Source organism: Zingiber officinale, chromosome 5B (genome assembly GCF_018446385.1).
Source record: "Zingiber officinale cultivar Zhangliang chromosome 5B, Zo_v1.1, whole genome shotgun sequence".
Lineage (NCBI taxonomy): Eukaryota > Viridiplantae > Streptophyta > Magnoliopsida > Zingiberales > Zingiberaceae > Zingiber > Zingiber officinale.
The window spans coordinates 64,221,844-64,240,723 of record NC_055995.1 but is presented as its reverse complement, the minus strand read 5'-3'; the positions used below and the strand labels follow the sequence as shown (position 1 = coordinate 64,240,723).

General features: G+C 45.0%; 1 protein-coding gene across 1 annotated transcript; it reads right to left on the bottom strand.

The window, feature by feature from the left end:
- Window positions 1–485: 485 nt before the first annotated feature.
- On the bottom strand, window positions 486–2,354 carry LOC121986684. The gene is made up of 3 exons (XM_042540636.1): window positions 2,208–2,354; window positions 1,273–2,021; window positions 486–990 (listed from the first exon to the last, which is right to left on the bottom strand). Exons 1-3 carry the CDS (start codon window positions 2,352–2,354, stop codon window positions 486–488), a joined length of 1,401 nt encoding a protein of 466 aa, XP_042396570.1.
- Between the last annotated feature and the right edge of the window lie 16,526 nt (window positions 2,355–18,880).

The following is an 18,880-nucleotide window of genomic DNA, read 5'->3' as shown; positions in this document are numbered from 1 at the left end:
ATAGTCGTCGGTTTGACTCTGGCGTTTAACGTCGCCGCTTGACGGTCTTTAAGCTGGGTACTTATAGCCGCCAGTTCGGCGCTGGCGTTTAACGTCGCCGCTCGACGGTCTTCAAGCCAGGTACTTATAACCATTGATTCGGCTCTGGTGTTTAACGTCGCCGCTCGACGGTCTTAAGGTCGGGGGGTTTATAGTCGTCGATTCGACTCTGGCGTTTAACGTCGCCGCTCGACGATCTTCAGGCCGGGGGCTTTATAGTCGCCGGTTCGACTCTAGCATTTAACGTCGCCACTCGACGGTTTTTAGGCCGGGGGGTTTAAAGTCGTCGATTCGACTCTGGCGTTTAACATCGCCGCTCGACGGTCTGATGGAAATCAGTCGTTTGACATGAATTTGATATACCTTAGTGTTTCATGATTTCATTCCTGCAGTCAAAAGGTACCGCAGAATGGAAATATACAAAATGAATTATATTGGCGCACCTTTCACCCAGCTTGATACAGTTGTTGATGGTTAGCGCTCCAGGGCCGTTCTAGCTGCCGTCCATCTTCATCTTCCAGGTAGTAGGCACCCGATCGAAGCTTCTCGATGACCTTGAAGGGCCCAACCCATGGAGCCTCCAACTTGGTCACATTGACGATCGGCTTCACCTTTTTCCATACTAGGTCACCAACTTGGAATGCCCTGGGGATCACTCGTCTGTTGTAATTCTGCTTCATTCTCTGTTGGTACGCCATTAGCCGAACGACTGCTTTGGCTCGTGTCTCTTCTATCAAGTCCAGCTCTAGCTGCCTCCGTTCGGCGTTATCCTTGTCGTATCGTCTCACCCGATCAGACTTTATTCTGACCTCTACGGGAACGACAGCCTCACCTCCATATACCAAGTGGAAAGGCGTAACTCCCGTTCCCTCCTTTAGGCTTGTGCGGATCACCCATAGTACACCTGGAAGCTCGTCCACCCAGCTACCTCCGACACGGTCGAGCCGAACCCTAAGAATACGTAGGATTTACCGATTGACGACTTCTACTTGTCTGTTGCTTTGTGGGTAGGCCACGGAGGTGAAGTGCTGCTGGATGTCGTACCCCTCACATCATTCTCTGAGCTGTTGGCCGACGAACTGCCGACCATTGTCGGACACGAGCCACCATGGGATGCCGAACCGATATATTATATGCTGCCAAATAAACTTCTTGACCATCTGCTCGGTTATTTTTGCCAGTGGCTCGGCCTCGACCCATTTGGAGAAATAGTCCATCGCTACAAGTAGAAACTTCCGCTGCTCTGTCGCCATAAGGAAAGGTCCTACAATATCCATGCCCCATTGATTGAACGGGTAGGATACCGTGGACTCCTTCATCTCCTCCGTTGGCCGGTGGGTGAAGATGTGGTATTTCTGACAGGAAAGGCACGTAGCGACGGTCCGAGCTGCATCTTCCTGGAGGGTCAGCCAAAAGTACCCGGCTAGTAGAATCTTCCTCGCCAACGAGCAGCCGCCCGGGTGTCCTCCACAAGACCCGTGATGCATTTCTTTTAGTATATATTTCGCATCCTCTGAGCTGACGCACTTTAGTAATGGATGGGAAAAAGATTTTTTGTAGAGCTGATCCCTGATGAGGGTGAACCGACCAGCTCTCCTTCTTAGCAACCGGGCCTCTTCCTGATCGGAAGGCATAGCTCCCGATCGCAAAAATTCCATGATCGTCGTCCTCCAGTCGCCAGGGAACGCGAGGCTTTCCATCCTGTCGATGTGAGCCACTAAGGACACCTGCTCAATCGGTTGTTGGATGACAATCGGTGATATTGCACTTGCAAGTTTAGCCAACTCATCCGCTGTCTGGTTCTCCGCCCGGGGGATTTTCTGTATAACAACCTCATAGAAGTTGGCTTTGAGCTTTTCAAATGCCTCCGCGTAAAGCTTGAGTCTTGCATTGTTTATCTCGAAAGCTCCTGAGAGTTGCTGGGCGGCAAGCTGAGAGTCTGAATAGATCAGCACTCGGTTCGCTCCCACATGTCGGGCGGCCTGCAAGCCAGCTATGAGGGCTTCATACTCTGCTTCATTATTGGTTACCTGGTATTCCAGCCGGACAGACAGATACATCCGTTCTTCTTGAGGAGAAACCAATAGGATATCTTTGCCACTCCCAAGCCGGGTGGATGACCCGTCCACATATATTTTCCATAAAGCTTTGGGTTCAGGATTTTACACTTCGGTGATGAAATCTGCCAAGGACTGCGACTTAATTGCCGTGTGGGGTTGATACTGGATATCAAATTCACTGAGTTCGTTGGTCCACTTAATCAGCCTCCCGGATGCCTCCGGGTTGAGGAGGACTCTCCCCAGAGGGCTGTTCATCATGACGATTATTGTGTGCGCGAGGAAATAAGGTCGGAGCCTCCGGGCGGTGAGGACTAGCGCGAAGGCAAGCTTTTCTAGACCAGTGTAGCGGGACTCGGCATCCTTTAGAATGTGACTCAGAAAATACACCGGTCGCTCTTTGTCGTCCTACTGCACCAACGCCAAGCCAACGACATGCTCGGTCGAGGATAAATAGATGCGGAGCGGCTTGCCAGCAGTTGGTTTAGCTAATACAGGTAAAGAGTTTAGATAAACCTTTAGTTCTTCAAATGTCTGATCGCATTCTCTGTCCCACTGGAAGTTGGTAGCTCGGCACAGAATCTTGAAAAAAGGCAGGCTCTGATCGGCCGTCCTAGAGATGAATTGCGACAGAGCCGTTATCCAACTAGTGAGGCGTTGCACTTCCTTCAGGTTTCTGGGACGTGGCATGTCCTGCAGTGCCTTTACTTTGTTGGGATTTGCCTCTATGCCCCGCTCGATGACGATGTAGCCCAGGAAGCATCCACTTTTTTTCCCCAAACAGACACTTCTGAGGGTTCAGCTTGACTCCATACATCCTCAGCGTCCGGAAGGTCTCCTCTATATCTGCACAAAGATCGACCGCTCGGAGTGTTTTAATGAGTATGTCATCAACATATACCTCCAGGTTGCGCCCGATCTGCTTTCGGAACACTTTGTTCATCATCCGCTGGTATGTAGCCCCGACGTTTTTTAATCCTAACGGCATCATGTTGTAGCAGTAGGTGTCATCCGCCGTAATGAAGCTCACTTTCTCCTGATCGTCTCGGGCGAGCGGCACTTGGTGATAACCCTGATAGACATCTAGCATGCATATTAGCTCACATCCAGCGGTCAAATCCACCATTTGGTTAATTTAGGGCAGAGGGTAGAAGTCTTTTGGACATGCTTTATTCAAATCCCAAAAGTCGATGTAGACCCTCCACTTATTACCCGGCTTGGAGACCAGCACAACATTCATGAGCCAACTTGGGAACTGCACCTCCCGTATATGGCCGGCCTCCAGAAGCTTTTCGACTTCCGCTCGAATGATGACGTTCTGCTCGGCACTGAAGTCCCTCTTCCTTTGCTTCATCGGCAAAGCACCTGGTCAGACATAGAGCTCATGTTGCACGATACTTGGTGAGATGTCCGGTAGCTCATGTGTCAACCACGCGAAGACGTCATGGTTCTGCTGTAGGCACGCAATCAGCTCTTCCTTCTGGCCCACTTCCAAGTCGGACGTGATGAAAGTGGTAGCTTCCGGTCGGCAAGGTTGAATCTGCACCTCTTCTTTTTCCTCATAAACTAAGGTCTGAGGCTTCTCGGTTATAGTGTTTACCTCAAGGCGCGGTGTTTTCCGAGCAGACCTGGATTCAGCTCGGACCATCTCCACATAACATCGTCGGGCGGCCAGCTGATCTCCCCGAACCTCTCCTACTTGATCCTCTACGGGGAACATGACCTTCTGATAAAAAGTGGAGACGACCGCCTGGAACTCATTGAGAGTCGGTCGCCCCAATATCACATTGTATGCGGAGGGACCATCGACCACGATGAAGTTGGTGGTCCGCGTCCTCCGAAGTGGCTCTTCTCCTAGCGAGATAGCCAACCTGGCTTGCCCGACCAGCGTAACCTCGTTTCCAGTGAACCCGTACAGGGGGGTTGTCATCGACAGTAGCTCGGCTTGGTCAATTTGAAGTTGGTCAAATGCCTTTTTGAAGATGATGTTGACCGAACTGCCTGTATCAATGAATATGCGGTGGATAGTATAATTTGCTATTACTGCATATATGATAAGGGCGTCGTCGTGTGGCACTTCAACACCTTCTAAGTCTCTGGGCCCGAAGCTGATCTCCGGCCCCTGTGCCCGTTCTTGACTGCAGCCGACCACGTGAATCATGAGCTGCTTGGCATGCGACTTCCTTGCCCTTTTGGAATCACCGCCTATTAGTCCACCAGCAATGATATTGATCTCGCCCCGAGCAGTGTTACTTCTATTTTCCTCCTCCTGAGCGGTCGGCCTCGCTTGCTCATGCGAGGCTCGGGAATTGGCCCTTGGCTGGCAATGACGCTGTCGCTCAGGTGACTCCCTGGCCACCCGCCGCCCGGTACTTTGGGGTCGGTTTCGTCGATCAAGTGAAGGCGACTAGCGGCGGTAGCTTCTTGGTGTCGGGTGAGCGATCAGAGCAAACCCCCGACAATCATGGGTGTTGTGGGTTGCAGAATAGTGGAGTGAACAAAACATGGGGGTCCATACCTTTCCTTTTTGCCTGGGTCGATCGGTCGCTACATGTTGGACGGCGTGCGACCTTGCTTCTTGATGAGGGCGTGCTCCCTCAGCATGGGGTCCTCTCGATGGCTGATGGCTGACCAGCGCCTTCCGCTCGGTTTGAGCTAAAGGCTCGGACGACGCTTCTTTCCTTTTGGCTGCCTGAGCTTCCTCCACATTGATATACTCATTTGCCTTTTTCAGCATGTGGTCATAGTCGCGAGGCGGCTTTCTGATGAGAGAGCGGAAGAAGTCCCCGTCGGCTAAGCCCTGAGTGAAGGCATGCATCATTGTCTCTGAAGAGATCGTGGGGATGTCCATGGCCGCCTGGTTGAAGCGTTGGATGTAGGCTCGGAGGGTCTCCCTCGGCCCTTGCTTCATGGAAAATAAGCTGAAGCTGGTCTTCTGATAGCATCGACTGCTGACAAAGTGGTGGAGGAATTCCTTCGGAAGTCCTTAAAGCTCTGAATTGATCTGTATGGCAGTCTCCGGAACCATCGTTGTGCCGAGCCGGATAGTGTGGTAAGGAAGACTCGGTACTTAACTCTGTCAGTATATTGGTGGAGAGTAGCGGCATTATCGAGCTTACCGAGATGGTTGTCCGGGTCGGTCACGCCACTGTACTCCCCGATGGCCAGAGGGGCCTAGTGCCTAGGGAGTGGGTCCTGCAAGATTGTCTCAGAGAACTGGCGATTAATCTGCTCGAGAGACGACTCGGTCTGAGGCGCCTTTCCCTTTTTGACGTCTCGAGCAGGGGCTTCATCAGATGACCCCTGTTTAGCCTGGCTAGCTCAGAGGGAGTTTGGAAGAGGGCCCGATGGAACGGAATAGGGGCGGGCAGCACGTCTTCTGGTGTGTCGGCCTGCCCTTTGTTCTGCGCCCAAGTGGAGTGTTGCTCCGGTCGGTCTTCCTGCGCCGCTCGGCCACCTGATGCTGAGGCGGCCTGCTGTGCCAACCGCTCGGCTTGAGCCTTCTACTGCTGCTCCACTATCTTCGCCGCTCGCGCTTGGATTAGCACGTCGAGTTCTTCCGGGGAGAGAGTCACGGTGTGTTGGCGTCTAGCTTCCTCCATCTTCTCGGCCCGGATTCAGGTACTTTCCCACAAACATCGCCAATTTGATCTTGTCCGCGTGCTAAGACGATGGTCGCTGGGGATGTGGCACTCTCTATTGGCTTCACGTAAACTTCGAGATGACCTAGACCTCCGTTGAGAACTTGCAAGCACAAACCGAGCCGGGAAGGGGTTCCCGGCGACGGCCCTCTGACACTCAAGTCAGTCCCAGCGGCGAAAAATTGAAGTAGAATAATGAGAACTATAGCTACAGCGGTGAATAGTGCATACCTCCGCTGAAGTCTGGGGGTCCTTATATAGGACTCCCTGAAGGCGCGTGCACGCTTATCGAGATGTGCACGCTTCTCCAAACATACCTGTGATGAGTGTGTCAGAAAAGTATGTCTGACGCCATACCCAACCGTCCGAGCATATTTATGACGTGACAGTGGAAACTTTCACCGTACGATTCTCTGTCCGGTCTGGCCGCCGACCATGCTATTTGTCGGCGGCACATGTCTCGAGAAGGATATCACCAACTGCCCCCTTTGTCCTCTTATGAGTCTTTTGTTGGTTACTAGGCCGAACGAGAAGACCGCTCGGCCATCCTGGTGTTCGGGAGTGCAAGCATACCGGACCGAGTGAGAAGGTCACTCGGTCACATACTCGAACGGGCTTGTAACCTTAGTTGATCGTCCGCTCAGCCGAGCAAACAGGTTGCTCGGTGGACCAGCTCTTTTATACTAGCACTCATGAGCATCGGAAACTCGACCTGAGGTCGGGTTGTCGTCGCGCCGGCCTGGGCGCTATTCCAGCCGATCGACCAGGTGAGTCTCTCCGCTCAGCCGGACTCTTAGGTTGACCATCTTGACTTTGACCTCCACGTGTTGTTGACCCCTACTCGTGCGGGTCTCCTTTACCTCCGGATCAACTTACAAACCAGTAATGGAGACCGTAGAATTTAAATAAAATTCCTCTCCCACTTAGTTATTTAGAGACGAGGAATTTTAACATGCACACAAGCACACAAACACAAGCGCACACAGCATAAAAGACAATAAATAAGAAAAATAATTTTCCAACTATTATGACCTCATCCAATGTTGTGCTCCGTATGCCATCAACCCTAGCCTCCGCCAAAGGGTTTATGTCGTCGCGTCCATCATGTTTCCTTCTCCGCTGCGCCTCTAGTGCTCAATTAGTACCACGCCTCGCAAGGATATGATCGACGACAAAAATAAAATTTTACATTTATCGATCCTATATTCCACGAAGAGATGTACATGTAATCTAAATCGAACAGAATGTAAAATCCTAATAACTAATACAGCTCTTGCTGTATTTAATAATTATAATCATGTGCACACATAAAATGCCCTCGACATGTCCAAGGGTCCAATCACACACAAACACAATATGACCATAATAGTTGGAACTAGGATGCCTGCAACCACAGAATTAATCTATTTGCACATCCTACTATTATCCCCCCTAAACTTATGTATAAAAAGTGCATAATTAACTGAAAACCAAACACAGAGGCAAAAACCTAGCTATGATATCAATTATTGGTTGCTACACCTGGAATCCGTTCTGTTTCCCCTGTACAAAAATTTGTACAAGCATAGAACTTAACCTAGCTACCCATGTGCTCTACTGAAGTTAAAGTTGGATTGCAAACGATGCTTAACATTATTAATCCAAGTTGCTCTTCAAAAGTTAAACTTGGATTGGAAACGATACTTAACATTTTTACTCCAAGTTTAACTGATGTGATCTTCCTAAGTTAAACCATATTACAGAAGTTGATTAAATATCTATTTCAAAGATTGACTTCCAGGTTAAACATGGCGAGGCACTAGGTATTCTTGGTTATGGGATCATCCACCACATCCTATACAAAGTCTTTCAAAGAAATTGGATATTTAACTTCTTACAGTAACCCTAGGTTTAACTACAGAGACCACAATAGAAACACAAGATTGAAATGCAAAATCGAAATATAGAATCGATAGCACGAAATCGAAACATAAAATCGCTAGCCTCTTGTGTTGGTGTTTCAGAATCCATGCAAAGAAAACTAACTAATTAATTCGAAGCGGAAACCATTAATTAGTTAGACCTTTCTTTGTAGCTAAAGACCTCTTGATTTTCTGTTGTATTCCTCTCCTCCTCTTGGACATTGTTGTTAGTTAGAGCCCTAGAGCCAATCATATAATCATTGTTGTATGGACTCGTTGTATCATATTTTTGCATATAAATAAAGGTATTTCTTTATGGTTATTATACTTACTTGTATTGGTGCCAAATAACTAAGTATAATAGCGTCTTTGAGTAGAAGGTTCTTATCTATATCAATCGATTGGTTGAATCGATAGTGAGATGATATAGAGAACACTATTCTTAATCATTCCTAGTCAAGTATTAACATTTAGGGACAATGTTAATGCAACGAGACTAGCTTGTAGGTCAACTCGATGACTTGATCTAACAAGTCATGGATATGAAGATATCAAGTTGACACATGGGTATGCATTGGATAATGTATACTGAATGACCCGCCATGAGAAAGTATCATGGATCGTTATATGAGTGTCATATACTTTCTCATGTGACTATTAGTATGACTATGAGTCCTTGGACCTGAAGTCACCATGGTTCCCTACATAAGGAGTTGCATACTTTGGCTTCGTCAAACGTCACCCGTAACTAGGTGGACTATAAAGGCGATTACTGGGTATGTAACAAATTATGCGGAGAGATGTGAGTGATGTAGATGGGATCTATCCCTTCCATATGACGGGAGTGACATCATTATTCTTGATAGAGTGAGACCACTAAGTGCATGACTATACCCAAATGAGTCAATATGAGATATTGAGCTCATTTAATTAGAGTGAGTCTACTTGGAGTTCAAGATTTAGATTGATTAGAGGATGACACGGTCTATGCCTCACATTGATCAATCTAGATGTCAAGGATAGAAGGACATTGTCACATATTGTGAGAGTCACAATTAGTAGTCACAAGGTGATGTTGGATGGATCTCAACATTCTTGTAACTTGGGTAGTAATGATGTGTTGCTAGATACCGCTCATTACTTATGCTTCTAAATGGGTTTAGGAGCATTGCCAACATTACAAGAACCTATAGAGCTACACACAAAGGGCAATTAGATGGAGATTAGGTTCATTTGATGAACCAAGAGGATTAGGTTCATGTGATGAACCAAGTTGGATTAAGAGTAATCCAAATTAAACTAATTGAGTTAGACTCAATTTGATTCATGTGTTAAATGAGTCTAATTTAGACTTGGACTCATTGAGTCAATTTAATTCAATTAATAGAGATTCATTAAATCAAATTGACTTGAACCATTGGTTAGATTTGTTCAACCATGGGAGATAAGAGGTCAAGTTTGACTTGACTTGAGAGGGAAGATGAAAGGTCAAGTTTGACTTGACCAATGCCACATCATTTGTGTATTGGCATAAGGTGGGCCAATAATGATGTTCCACATCATCAAGGTTGTCTTATGTGTGTGCCACCTCATGAGGGAGACCAAGAGTCATGACTCTTGGTATCCCATAGAGGTTTATAACCTCTCCATGAAGTAGTCGGCCACTTGATCGCAAGTGAATGCAATTGTGTGTTCATTCACTCTTTCTTCTTCCTCATCTCTTCCTCTCTACTCTCCCTCTTCCTCCATTGCCAAGAGCCACAAAGGGTGCTAGCACACTCTAGTGTCTTTTCTCCATCTCATTGTTCGTGTGGATACATATAGAGGAGTGTTCACTTGACACTCTCGAGATCTGACAACCTTGGACGAGCGGGATAAGCGAAGGGCTTCGCATCAAAGGTATAAAATCTCTACCATGTAGATCTAGAGTAGATCTAGGATAGAAACAAGTACATGAATTTATTTTAATCTTCGCACGGTTCCAGTGGCAAGACTTCGAGGTTTCCGCAATGCAAAAAGCGGTTTTTGCGGCCCGAAAGTCCCAATAGTGGTATCAGAGCCACGTGCGAAGCATGTACTTGTTTCGTTTTATATTTTTATGAAAAATATCAGATCTGTAAGTTTCTGTAAATTTGCTATTTTTATATATTTTATGAGTATTTTTCTCGTAGAGGCGAAGCAACAAGTGTTTGGACACTTGTAGGCTTCGACTACCGAGTAACACCTTTCGAAACGGCAAGGTCTCGTCCAACATGTTTTGGGATAGTGGCTTAAGGTGTTGTTAGATCATCGTGGGACACTCGTGAGACTCATTTCACGAGAAGGGGTGTTGCCCCTAACCCCGCAAGGGGCATTGTCCCGCGATCGCGCCTGAAGACCGCTAAACGGGACCGCCGGGAAGTTATAACTCATAAAATTGTAAAAAAAAAAATAGTAATAAAATTATAGAAATTTATGAAAATTACATAATTTAGAATTATGTATAATTTTTTGATGGTCATGGCCCAAAGAACCCAATTTGATTGGAAATATGTGTTGTAATTCATAATATGGCCTGCGTGCCATTTTTGTGTGATTGTGCGTGTTGTATTTGATACGCGACCTACGCATCGTGCTTTTCTAATTTAATTCTTGTTGTAAATAGATTTTAGACTCGAATGTAACTCGAGTTTCAAATTTGTAATGTACAAAAATGAAGCGGTGGAAGGTCCACTTGAGACGGAGTTACGAGGAGGGTGCGAGCAACACATGGCGGTCAAAGGGAGGAGCTTGAAGAAGCTGTTGACCCTAGGTTGACCGTCCGATTTTCTCATTGGCTTGAGAAAATCGTAGTAGGGCCATGACCTAATCAAAATTTAATTAATTACTTGTGTGTATGTGATGCATGCTAGAGTAGAGTAATTAATTAGTGTTTTAACGATTAGATTAGATCTTAATCGCGTATATGATACATCTTAACGATTGGATTAGATCTTAATCGCGTATATGATATACATTAACGATTAGATTAGATCTTAATCATGTCAACTCGAAATGCCTACCACGTTTTGATACCCATCACTACCTCGATCACATGTTGTTGTTGAATCTGCCAAAGCAGAGCAACGCATATTATCTTGGTAGGGTGCGGAGGGACAATCTTGGTCCCACCTATCAAAACTTGGGTGAGTACAAACTCAATTAGATTGAGTAAAACTAGTTAACTCAATTAGATCGGGTTTAACTATAGGCATTTTTCCAATAGTTGGAAGATAGGTCAAAATCACATTTATATTAACTCTTGGGCGATTTAGCCAAAGCTAACTCAAGTTTTAATATACATGCGGATCTTGATCCTATAAACAAGAGTTGCATAGAGATGTAATTGATAATTAGCTACCTACTGATCATACTAAGTCTTGGGCGATTTAGCCAAAGCTAACTCAAGGCGTAGTATGATGTGGATCTTGTCCCGCAAGAATTATAGCTAGTTGGTTAGAATATAGTGAGTGTGGTTTGATCACATCCATGACTCGATTCTAAAAAAAACATATAATTCAGTGGGAGCATCGTTTAATTAAATGCCTAATTAAATGATTAGTGGAATATGATATTTATTTTCTGCATTTTTCTGTTGTAGATTGCCATGTCGACAAACACGAACACCTTCTCTCTGTGTTCTGTCCTTGATAAGGACAAGCTCAATGGAGCTAATTTCTTGGACTGGTACAGGAATCTGAGAATAGTTCTCACTCAAGAAAGAAAATTGTACGTCCTGGAGCAGCCCATTCCCGAGGCACCTCCTGCCACTGCCACGCGAGCTGACAGAGATGCTTATAAGAAGCATCAAGATGATGAATTAGATGTGTCATGTCTCATACTCGCAACCATGAACTCTGAGTTTCAAAAGCAACACGAGTTGATGGGTGCTTATGATATGGTTGAACATCTTCGTCAACTATATCAAGGACAAGCAAGACATGAGAGATTCAAGATCTCTAAGGCACCTATTTCAATGCAAGATGCAAGACGGGACTCCCGTAGGCCCATATGTACTCAAGATGATTGGGTACATAGAGAACCTACAGAGGTTGGGATTCCCACTTGGCCAAGAGCTAGCCACTGACTTGATCTTGCAATCCTTGCCAGAGAGCTACAGTTAATTTGTCATGAATTATAACATGAATGAAATTGACAAGCCACTGCCCGAGCTGCTTAGCATGTTAAGGACTGCTGAGCTCAACCTTAAGAAGGTAAAGCCTAACTCCATTTGTATGGTGCAAAAGGGCAAAGGCAAGGGCAAGCCTAAAGGTAAGGGAAAGTCTCAAACCAAGGGCAAAGGCAAGACACTGAAACCCAAAGGAGGGGGTTGCCAAGGATGCTACCTGCTTCCACTGCGGTCAGACCGGGCACTGGAAAAGGAACTGCAAAGTATATCTGGAAGATCTTAAGAAGAAGAGAAGTGAGACTTCTGCTTCAAGTATATATGTTATAAAAGTTAATCTCTCTATTTCTTCATCATGGGTATTAGATACCGGATGTGCTTCTCACATTTGTACTAATGTGCAGGCGCTGAGAAATAGCAGAGCATTGATGAAGGGCGAGGTGGACCTATGAGTAGGCAATGGAGCACGGGTCGCTGTTGTTGCTGTAGGGACTTACTATCTATCTCTGCCCTCTAGGCTTGTACTAGAATTAGATGAATGTTGTTATGTGTCTGCTCTTACTAAGAACATTATATCAGTTTCTTGTTTGGACAAGAAAGGTTTTTCGTTTATAATAAAGAACAAATGTTGTTCAGTTTATTTAAATGATATGTTCTATTGTAGTGCACCTCTGATGAACGGACTCTATATTCTAGACTTAGAGAACCTCATCTATAACATAAATACCAAAAGGTTCAAATCAAATGAAATGAACCAAACATATCTCTGGCATTATCGCTTAGGTCATATAAATGACAAACGCTTATCCCAGCTCCATAAAGATGGTTTGCTGGACTCATTTGATTTTGAATCATATGAGACATGCGAGTCATGCCTACTAGGCAAGATGACCAAGACTCTCTTTAGTGGACACAGCGAGAGAGCGACTGACTTGTTAGGACTTATACATAGTGATGTATGTGGCCCTTTCAATATCGCTGCCAGAGGTGGTTATAGGTACTTCATTACATTTACTAATGATTTCAGTAGGCATGGTTATGTGTATCTGATGACACATAAGTCAGAATCCTTTGAAAAGTTCAAAGAATTCAAGAATGAAGTACAAAACCAGCTTGGCAAGAGTATTAAGATACTTCGATCAGATCGAGGTGGTGAATACCTTAGCCATGAGTTTCGTGATTATCTAGCTGAGTGTAGGATTCTATCTCAACTCACTCCTCCTGGAACACCACAATGGAATGGTGTATCCGAAAAGAGGAATCGTACCCTATTAGATATGGTATGGTCTATGATGAGTCACACAGATCTTCCTATATCTCTTTGGGGCTATGCTCTGGACACAGCAGCCTTCATACTCAACCGTGTTCCATCCAAGGCTGTGATAAAGACACCATATAGGATATGGACTGGGAGAGATGCCCAGATGTCTTTTATGAGGATTTGAGGTTGTGAGGCTTATGTTCAACGTCAAGTCTCGGACAAACTAGGACCCAAATCTGATAAGTGCTATTTTATTGGATATCCCAAGGAAACGAAGGGATATTACTTCTACATTTCCAGTCAACACAAAGTAGTTGTGGCTAAGACTGGGGTATTTCTAGAAAGAGACTTTGTTTCTAGAAAAACTAGTGTGAGTACGTTCAATCTTGGAGAAGTTCAAGATATAGACCATAGCACTGAAGCCTTGTTGGAAGTTGAACTGGAATCACAAAGTGTTGTGGATGATGAGATTGTTCCACAAGGAGTTGAGGAACAACAACTAGTTCAAGTAGACATACCTCTTCACAGGTCTGATAGGGTATGTCATCAGCCTGAGAGATACTCATTTCTCTTGTCTGACCATGATGACGTTATACTCATTGAGAATGAGCCTACCTCCTATCAGGAAGCTGTGATGAGACCAGATTCTGAGAAATGGCTAGAGGCCATGAGATCCGAGATGGATTCCATGTACACCAACCAAGTATGGACTTTGGTTGATCCACCTGAAGGCGTCAAACCCATTGGGTGTAAGTGAGTCTTTAAGAGAAAGGTTGACATGGATGGACTTATCTAAAAGGGTCGTTTGGTAGCAAAAGGTTTCAAGCAAATTCATGGTATTGACTATGATGAAACCTTTTCTCCAGTAGCGATGTTTAAGTCCATTCGGATCATGCTTGCTATTGCAGCATACCACGATTATGAGATCTAGAAGATGGATGTCAAAAACCACGTTTCTGAATGGAAACTTACTCGAGGATGTGTACATGCCACAACCTGAGGGTTTTGTAGATCCACAGCATACTGGCAGAGTATGTAAGCTGCATAAGTCCATTTATGGACTAAAGAAAGTTTCTCGGAGCTGGAATCTTCGATTCGATGATGCAATCAAATAGTTTGGTTTCATCAAGAATGAAGATGAACCCTGTGTCTACAAGAAGGTTGTTGGGAACACAGTTGTCTTCCTTGTATTGTATGTGGATGACATACTACTCATTGGGAATGACATTCCTTTGCTGCAGTCTGTCAAGACTTGGCTGGGGAATTGTTTCTCAATGAAGGACTTAGGTGAAGCAGCCTGCATTCTAGGCATAAAGATCTATAGAGATAGATCTAAGAGATTGCTTGGCCTAAGTCAGAGTACATATGTTGACAAGGTATTACTACGGTTTGCCATGCAAAATTCCAAGAAAGGATTTCTGTCGATGTCACATGGTGTGAGTCTTTCGAAGACTCAAAGTCCCTCTTCTAGAGAGGAGAGAGACTGCATGGATAAGATCCCTTATGCTTCAGCCATAGGATCTATCATGTACTCCATGTTATGTACTCGTCCTGATGTCTCGTATACTTTGAGCATGACGAGAAGATACCAGTCATATCCAGGTGAGTGTCACAGGATAGCGGCCAAGAATATTCTTAAGTACTTGAGAAGGACTAAAGAATATTTCTTAATATATGGAGGCGATAATGAGCTAGCTGTAAAGGGTTACAGTGATGTCAGCTTCCAAACTAACCAGGATGACTATAGATCGCAGTCTAGGTTCGTGTTTTGCTTGAATGGTGGTGCTGTGAGCTAGAAGAGTTCGAAGCAGGACACAGTTGCTGATTCTACAATAGAGGCCGAGTATATTGTTGCATCAGAAGCATCAAAGGAGGTAGTTTGGATTCGCAAGTTCATTACTGAGCTTGGGGTGGTTCCTAGCATAGCCGATCCTATAGAGCTCTATTGTGACAATAATGGAGCAATTGCACAGGCTAAGGAACCTCGCTCACACCAGCGGACCAAACACATACTACGACGCTTCCATCTCATTCGAGAGATCATCGATAGAGGAGATGTGAAGATTTGCAGACTACCCACAGAGGCTAACGTCGCAGACCCCTTGACCAAGGCTTTGACACAGAGAAAGCATGATGGTCACACTAGGTCATTGGGTATTAGACCCTACACTGATTGACACTAGTGCTAGTGGGAGATTGTTAGTTAGAGCCCTAGAGCCAATCATATAATGATTGTTGTATGGACTCGTTGTATCATATTCTTGTATATAAATAAAGGCATTTCTTTATGGTTATTATACTTACTTGTATTGGTGCCAAATAACTAAGTATAATAGCGTCCTTGAGTAAAAGGTTCTTATCTATATCAATCGATTGGTTGAATCGATAGTGAGATGATATATAGAACACTACTCTTAATCATTCCTAGTCAAGTATTAACATTCAGGGACAATGTTAATGCGACGAGACTAGCATGTAGGTTAACTCGATGACTTGATCTCACAAGTCATGGATATGGAGATATCAAGTTGGCACATGAGTATGCATTGGAGAATGTATACTGAATGACCCGCCATGAGAAAGTATCATGGATCGTTATATGAGTGTCATATACTTTCTCATGTGACTATTAGTATGACTATGAGTCCTTGGACCTGAAGTCACCATGGTTCCCTACATAAGGAGTTGCATACTTTGGCTTCGTCAAACGTCACCCGTAATTGGATGGACTATAAAGGTGATTACTAGGTATGTAACAAATTATGCGGAGGGATGTGAGTGATGTAGATGAGATCTATCCCTCCTATATGACGGGAGTGACATCATTATTCTTGATAGAGTGAGACCACTGAGTGCATGACCATGCCCAAATGAGTCAATATGAGATATTGAGCTCATTTGATTAGAGTGAGTCTACTTGGAGTTCAAGATTTAGATTGATTAGAGGATGACACGGTCTATGCCTCACATTGATCAATCTAGATATCAAGGATAGAAGGACATTGTCACATATTGTGAGAGTCACAATTAGTAGTCACAAGGTGATGTTGGATCTCAACATTCTTGTAACTTGGGTAGTAATGATGTGTTGCTAGATACCGCTCATTACTTATGCTTCTAAATGGGTTTAGGAGCATTGCCAACGTTACAAGAACCTATAGGGTCATACACAAAGGGCAATTAGATGGAGATTAGGTTCATTTGATGAACCAAGAGGATTAGGTTCATGTGATGAACCAAGTTGGATTAAGAGTAATCCAAATTAAACTAATTGAGTTAGACTCAATTTGATTCATGTGTTAAATGAGTCTAATTTAGACATGGACTCATTGAGTCAATTTAATATAATGAATAGAGATTCATTAAATCAAATTGACTTGAACTATTGGTTAGATTTGATCAACCATGGGAGATAAGAGGTCAAGTTTGACTTGACTTAAGAGGGAAGATGAAAGGTCAAGTTTGACTTGACCAATGCCACATCATTTGTGTGTTGGCATAAGGTGGGCCAATGATGATGTTCCACATCATCAAGGTTGGCTTATGTGTGTGCCACCTCATGAGGGAGACCAAGAGCCATGACTCTTGGTATCCCATGGAGGTTTATAACCTCTCCATGAAGTGGTCGACCACTTGATCGCAAGTGAATGCAATTGTGTGCTCATTCACTCTTTCTTCTTCCTCATCTCTTCCTCTCTACTCTCCCTCTTCCTCCATTGTCGAGAGCCACAAAGAGTGTTAGCACACTCTAGTGTCTTTTCCGCATCTCGTTTGTTGGGACCGAAATATAGCTAGAGGGGGGGTGAATAGCTCGGTGCGTTCCTCGTGTGCTTCGTTGTTGTTTCTTCAAAGATGTGCAGCGGAAATACAAAGAAACAAATGCATACAACGCTAACAAATAGATTTTACTTGGTATCCACCTCACAAGAGGTGACTAATCCAAGGATCCACGCACACACACACCCTCCACTATGAATAACACTCCTTTATGCTAACTACCAAAGGCGGAGAAGTCCTACAACACTCTCAATACAAGAAGAAGGAAAGGGAAAAAAAATACAAGCAAAAGCTTACAAGTTATGCAGTGAAAACCCTAACCCTAACTTCTTGTTGTAGCCCGCCTCTTGATCTTGGATCACTAGCAAACCTTGCTCCAAGAACCCTTCAAGAACTGGCGGTAGAGTGGAGAAGAAGTGTGAAGAACTGCTGTGCTCGCTGGAGACGATCGGAGATGAACAGTTCAAGTTCTATCGAAGAAAACGCACGCTAACGGACTTTATCTGCGCCAACGATCGGATCCTGATCGATTGGATTACTCCCAATCGATCGGGGAGGCTTTGGATCGATCGACCGATCGATCCAGAGCGCCTCTGTACTCTCAAGAAATGCCTGGATCGATCAACAGATCGATCCAGGGCTTATCGCGACAAATCGCAACTTCCTAATCGATCCACTGATCGATTGGGGCCTCTGGATCGATCGGCTGATCGATCCAGCAGGCTGCTGTGCACTCGCGACTGCCTCCCAATCGATCTACTGATCGATTGGGACGAAGGCTTCTCGCAGGGACCCCCCCAATTGATCGGTCGATCGATTGGGCTCCAGCCAATCGATCGGTTGATCGATTCAGCTGCTGGTTTTTGCCCAAAACCAAGTCCCAAGCCCCTCAAAACAACATCCGGTCAACATCCGGTCAACCTTGACCTGTTGGTACATCATGCCTAGCATCTGGTCACCCTTGACCTACTAGGACTCCCTCACCAAGTGTCTGGTCAATCCCTTTGACCCACTTGGACTTTTCTCCTCGTGCCAAGTATCCGACAATCCCTTGACCTACTTGGACTTTCACCAGATGTCTAGGCCCATCTAGATTTTCCCCGTGCCTGGCTTCACTCACTAGGACTTCTCATCTGCCTGGCTTCACTCACCAGGACTTCCAACTGCCTAGCTTCACTCACTAGGACTTTCCATCTGCCTGGCTTCACTCACCAAGATTTTCATACTGCCTAGCTTCACTCACTAGGACTTTCACTTGGCTTCACTCACCAGGATTTTCTCGCTGCCTAGCTTCACTCACTAGGACTTTCACACTGCCTAGTTTCACTCACTAGGACTTTCACTTGGCTTCACTCACCAGGATTTTTCTTCTGCCTAACATCCCAGTTAGGACTTCCCAGTCAAGTATCTGGTCACCCTTGACCTACTTGACTCTTCTTCAACCAACCTGATCAGAGGGGAATTGCACCAAACAATCTCCCCAGATGAACAACTGCACCTGCACTTGTCCATATCATCGAAGTCTTGTATTGTCAAATATCGAAACTCAAACCAAGACTCAATCTTGGTCAACCAGGTCAACCTTGACCTGTGGGATATTGCACCAACATCGTTGTTCATGTGGATACATATAGAGGAGTGTTCACTTGACACTCTCGAGATCCGGCAACCTTGGACGAGCTGGATAAGCGAAGGGCTTCGCATCAAAGGTATAAAATCTCTACCATGTAGATCTAGAGTAGATATAGGATAGAAACAAGTACATGAATTTATTTTAATCTTCACACGGATCCAGTGGCAAGACTTCAGGGTTTTCGCAACGTAAAAAGTAATTTTTGCGGCCCGAAAGTCCCAACAATTGTGTGGGCAACGATCTACCAAGATGGAATCCACCCGAACCACTTCTTCTCCTCCAAGACTCTCGAGCCACCAAGGGATGCCAAAATAGAAAATTTCCTTCTTCTTCTCCTCCAAGCAACCGGCCACCAAGTGCTTCTCCTCTTCTTCTTCTTCTTCCTCTCCAAGCAACCGACCACAAGGATTTTCCAATCCTTGATGCT

What these genes read in the sequence shown, in the direction of transcription:
- LOC121986684 (XM_042540636.1), bottom strand. Translation starts at nt 2,354, where the DNA reads ATGAACAGCCCTCTGGGGAGAGTCCTCCTCAACCCGGAGGCATCCGGG. An exon ending in TGGCAGATTTCATCACCGAA is followed by an intron (nt 2,022 to 2,207) that starts GTGTAAAATCCT and finishes GCTGGCTTGCAG; the next exon opens with GCCGCCCGACATGTGGGAGC. An exon ending in ATGGCGACAGAGCAGCGGAA is followed by an intron (nt 991 to 1,272) that starts GTTTCTACTTGT and finishes ACGTATTCTTAG; the next exon opens with GGTTCGGCTCGACCGTGTCG.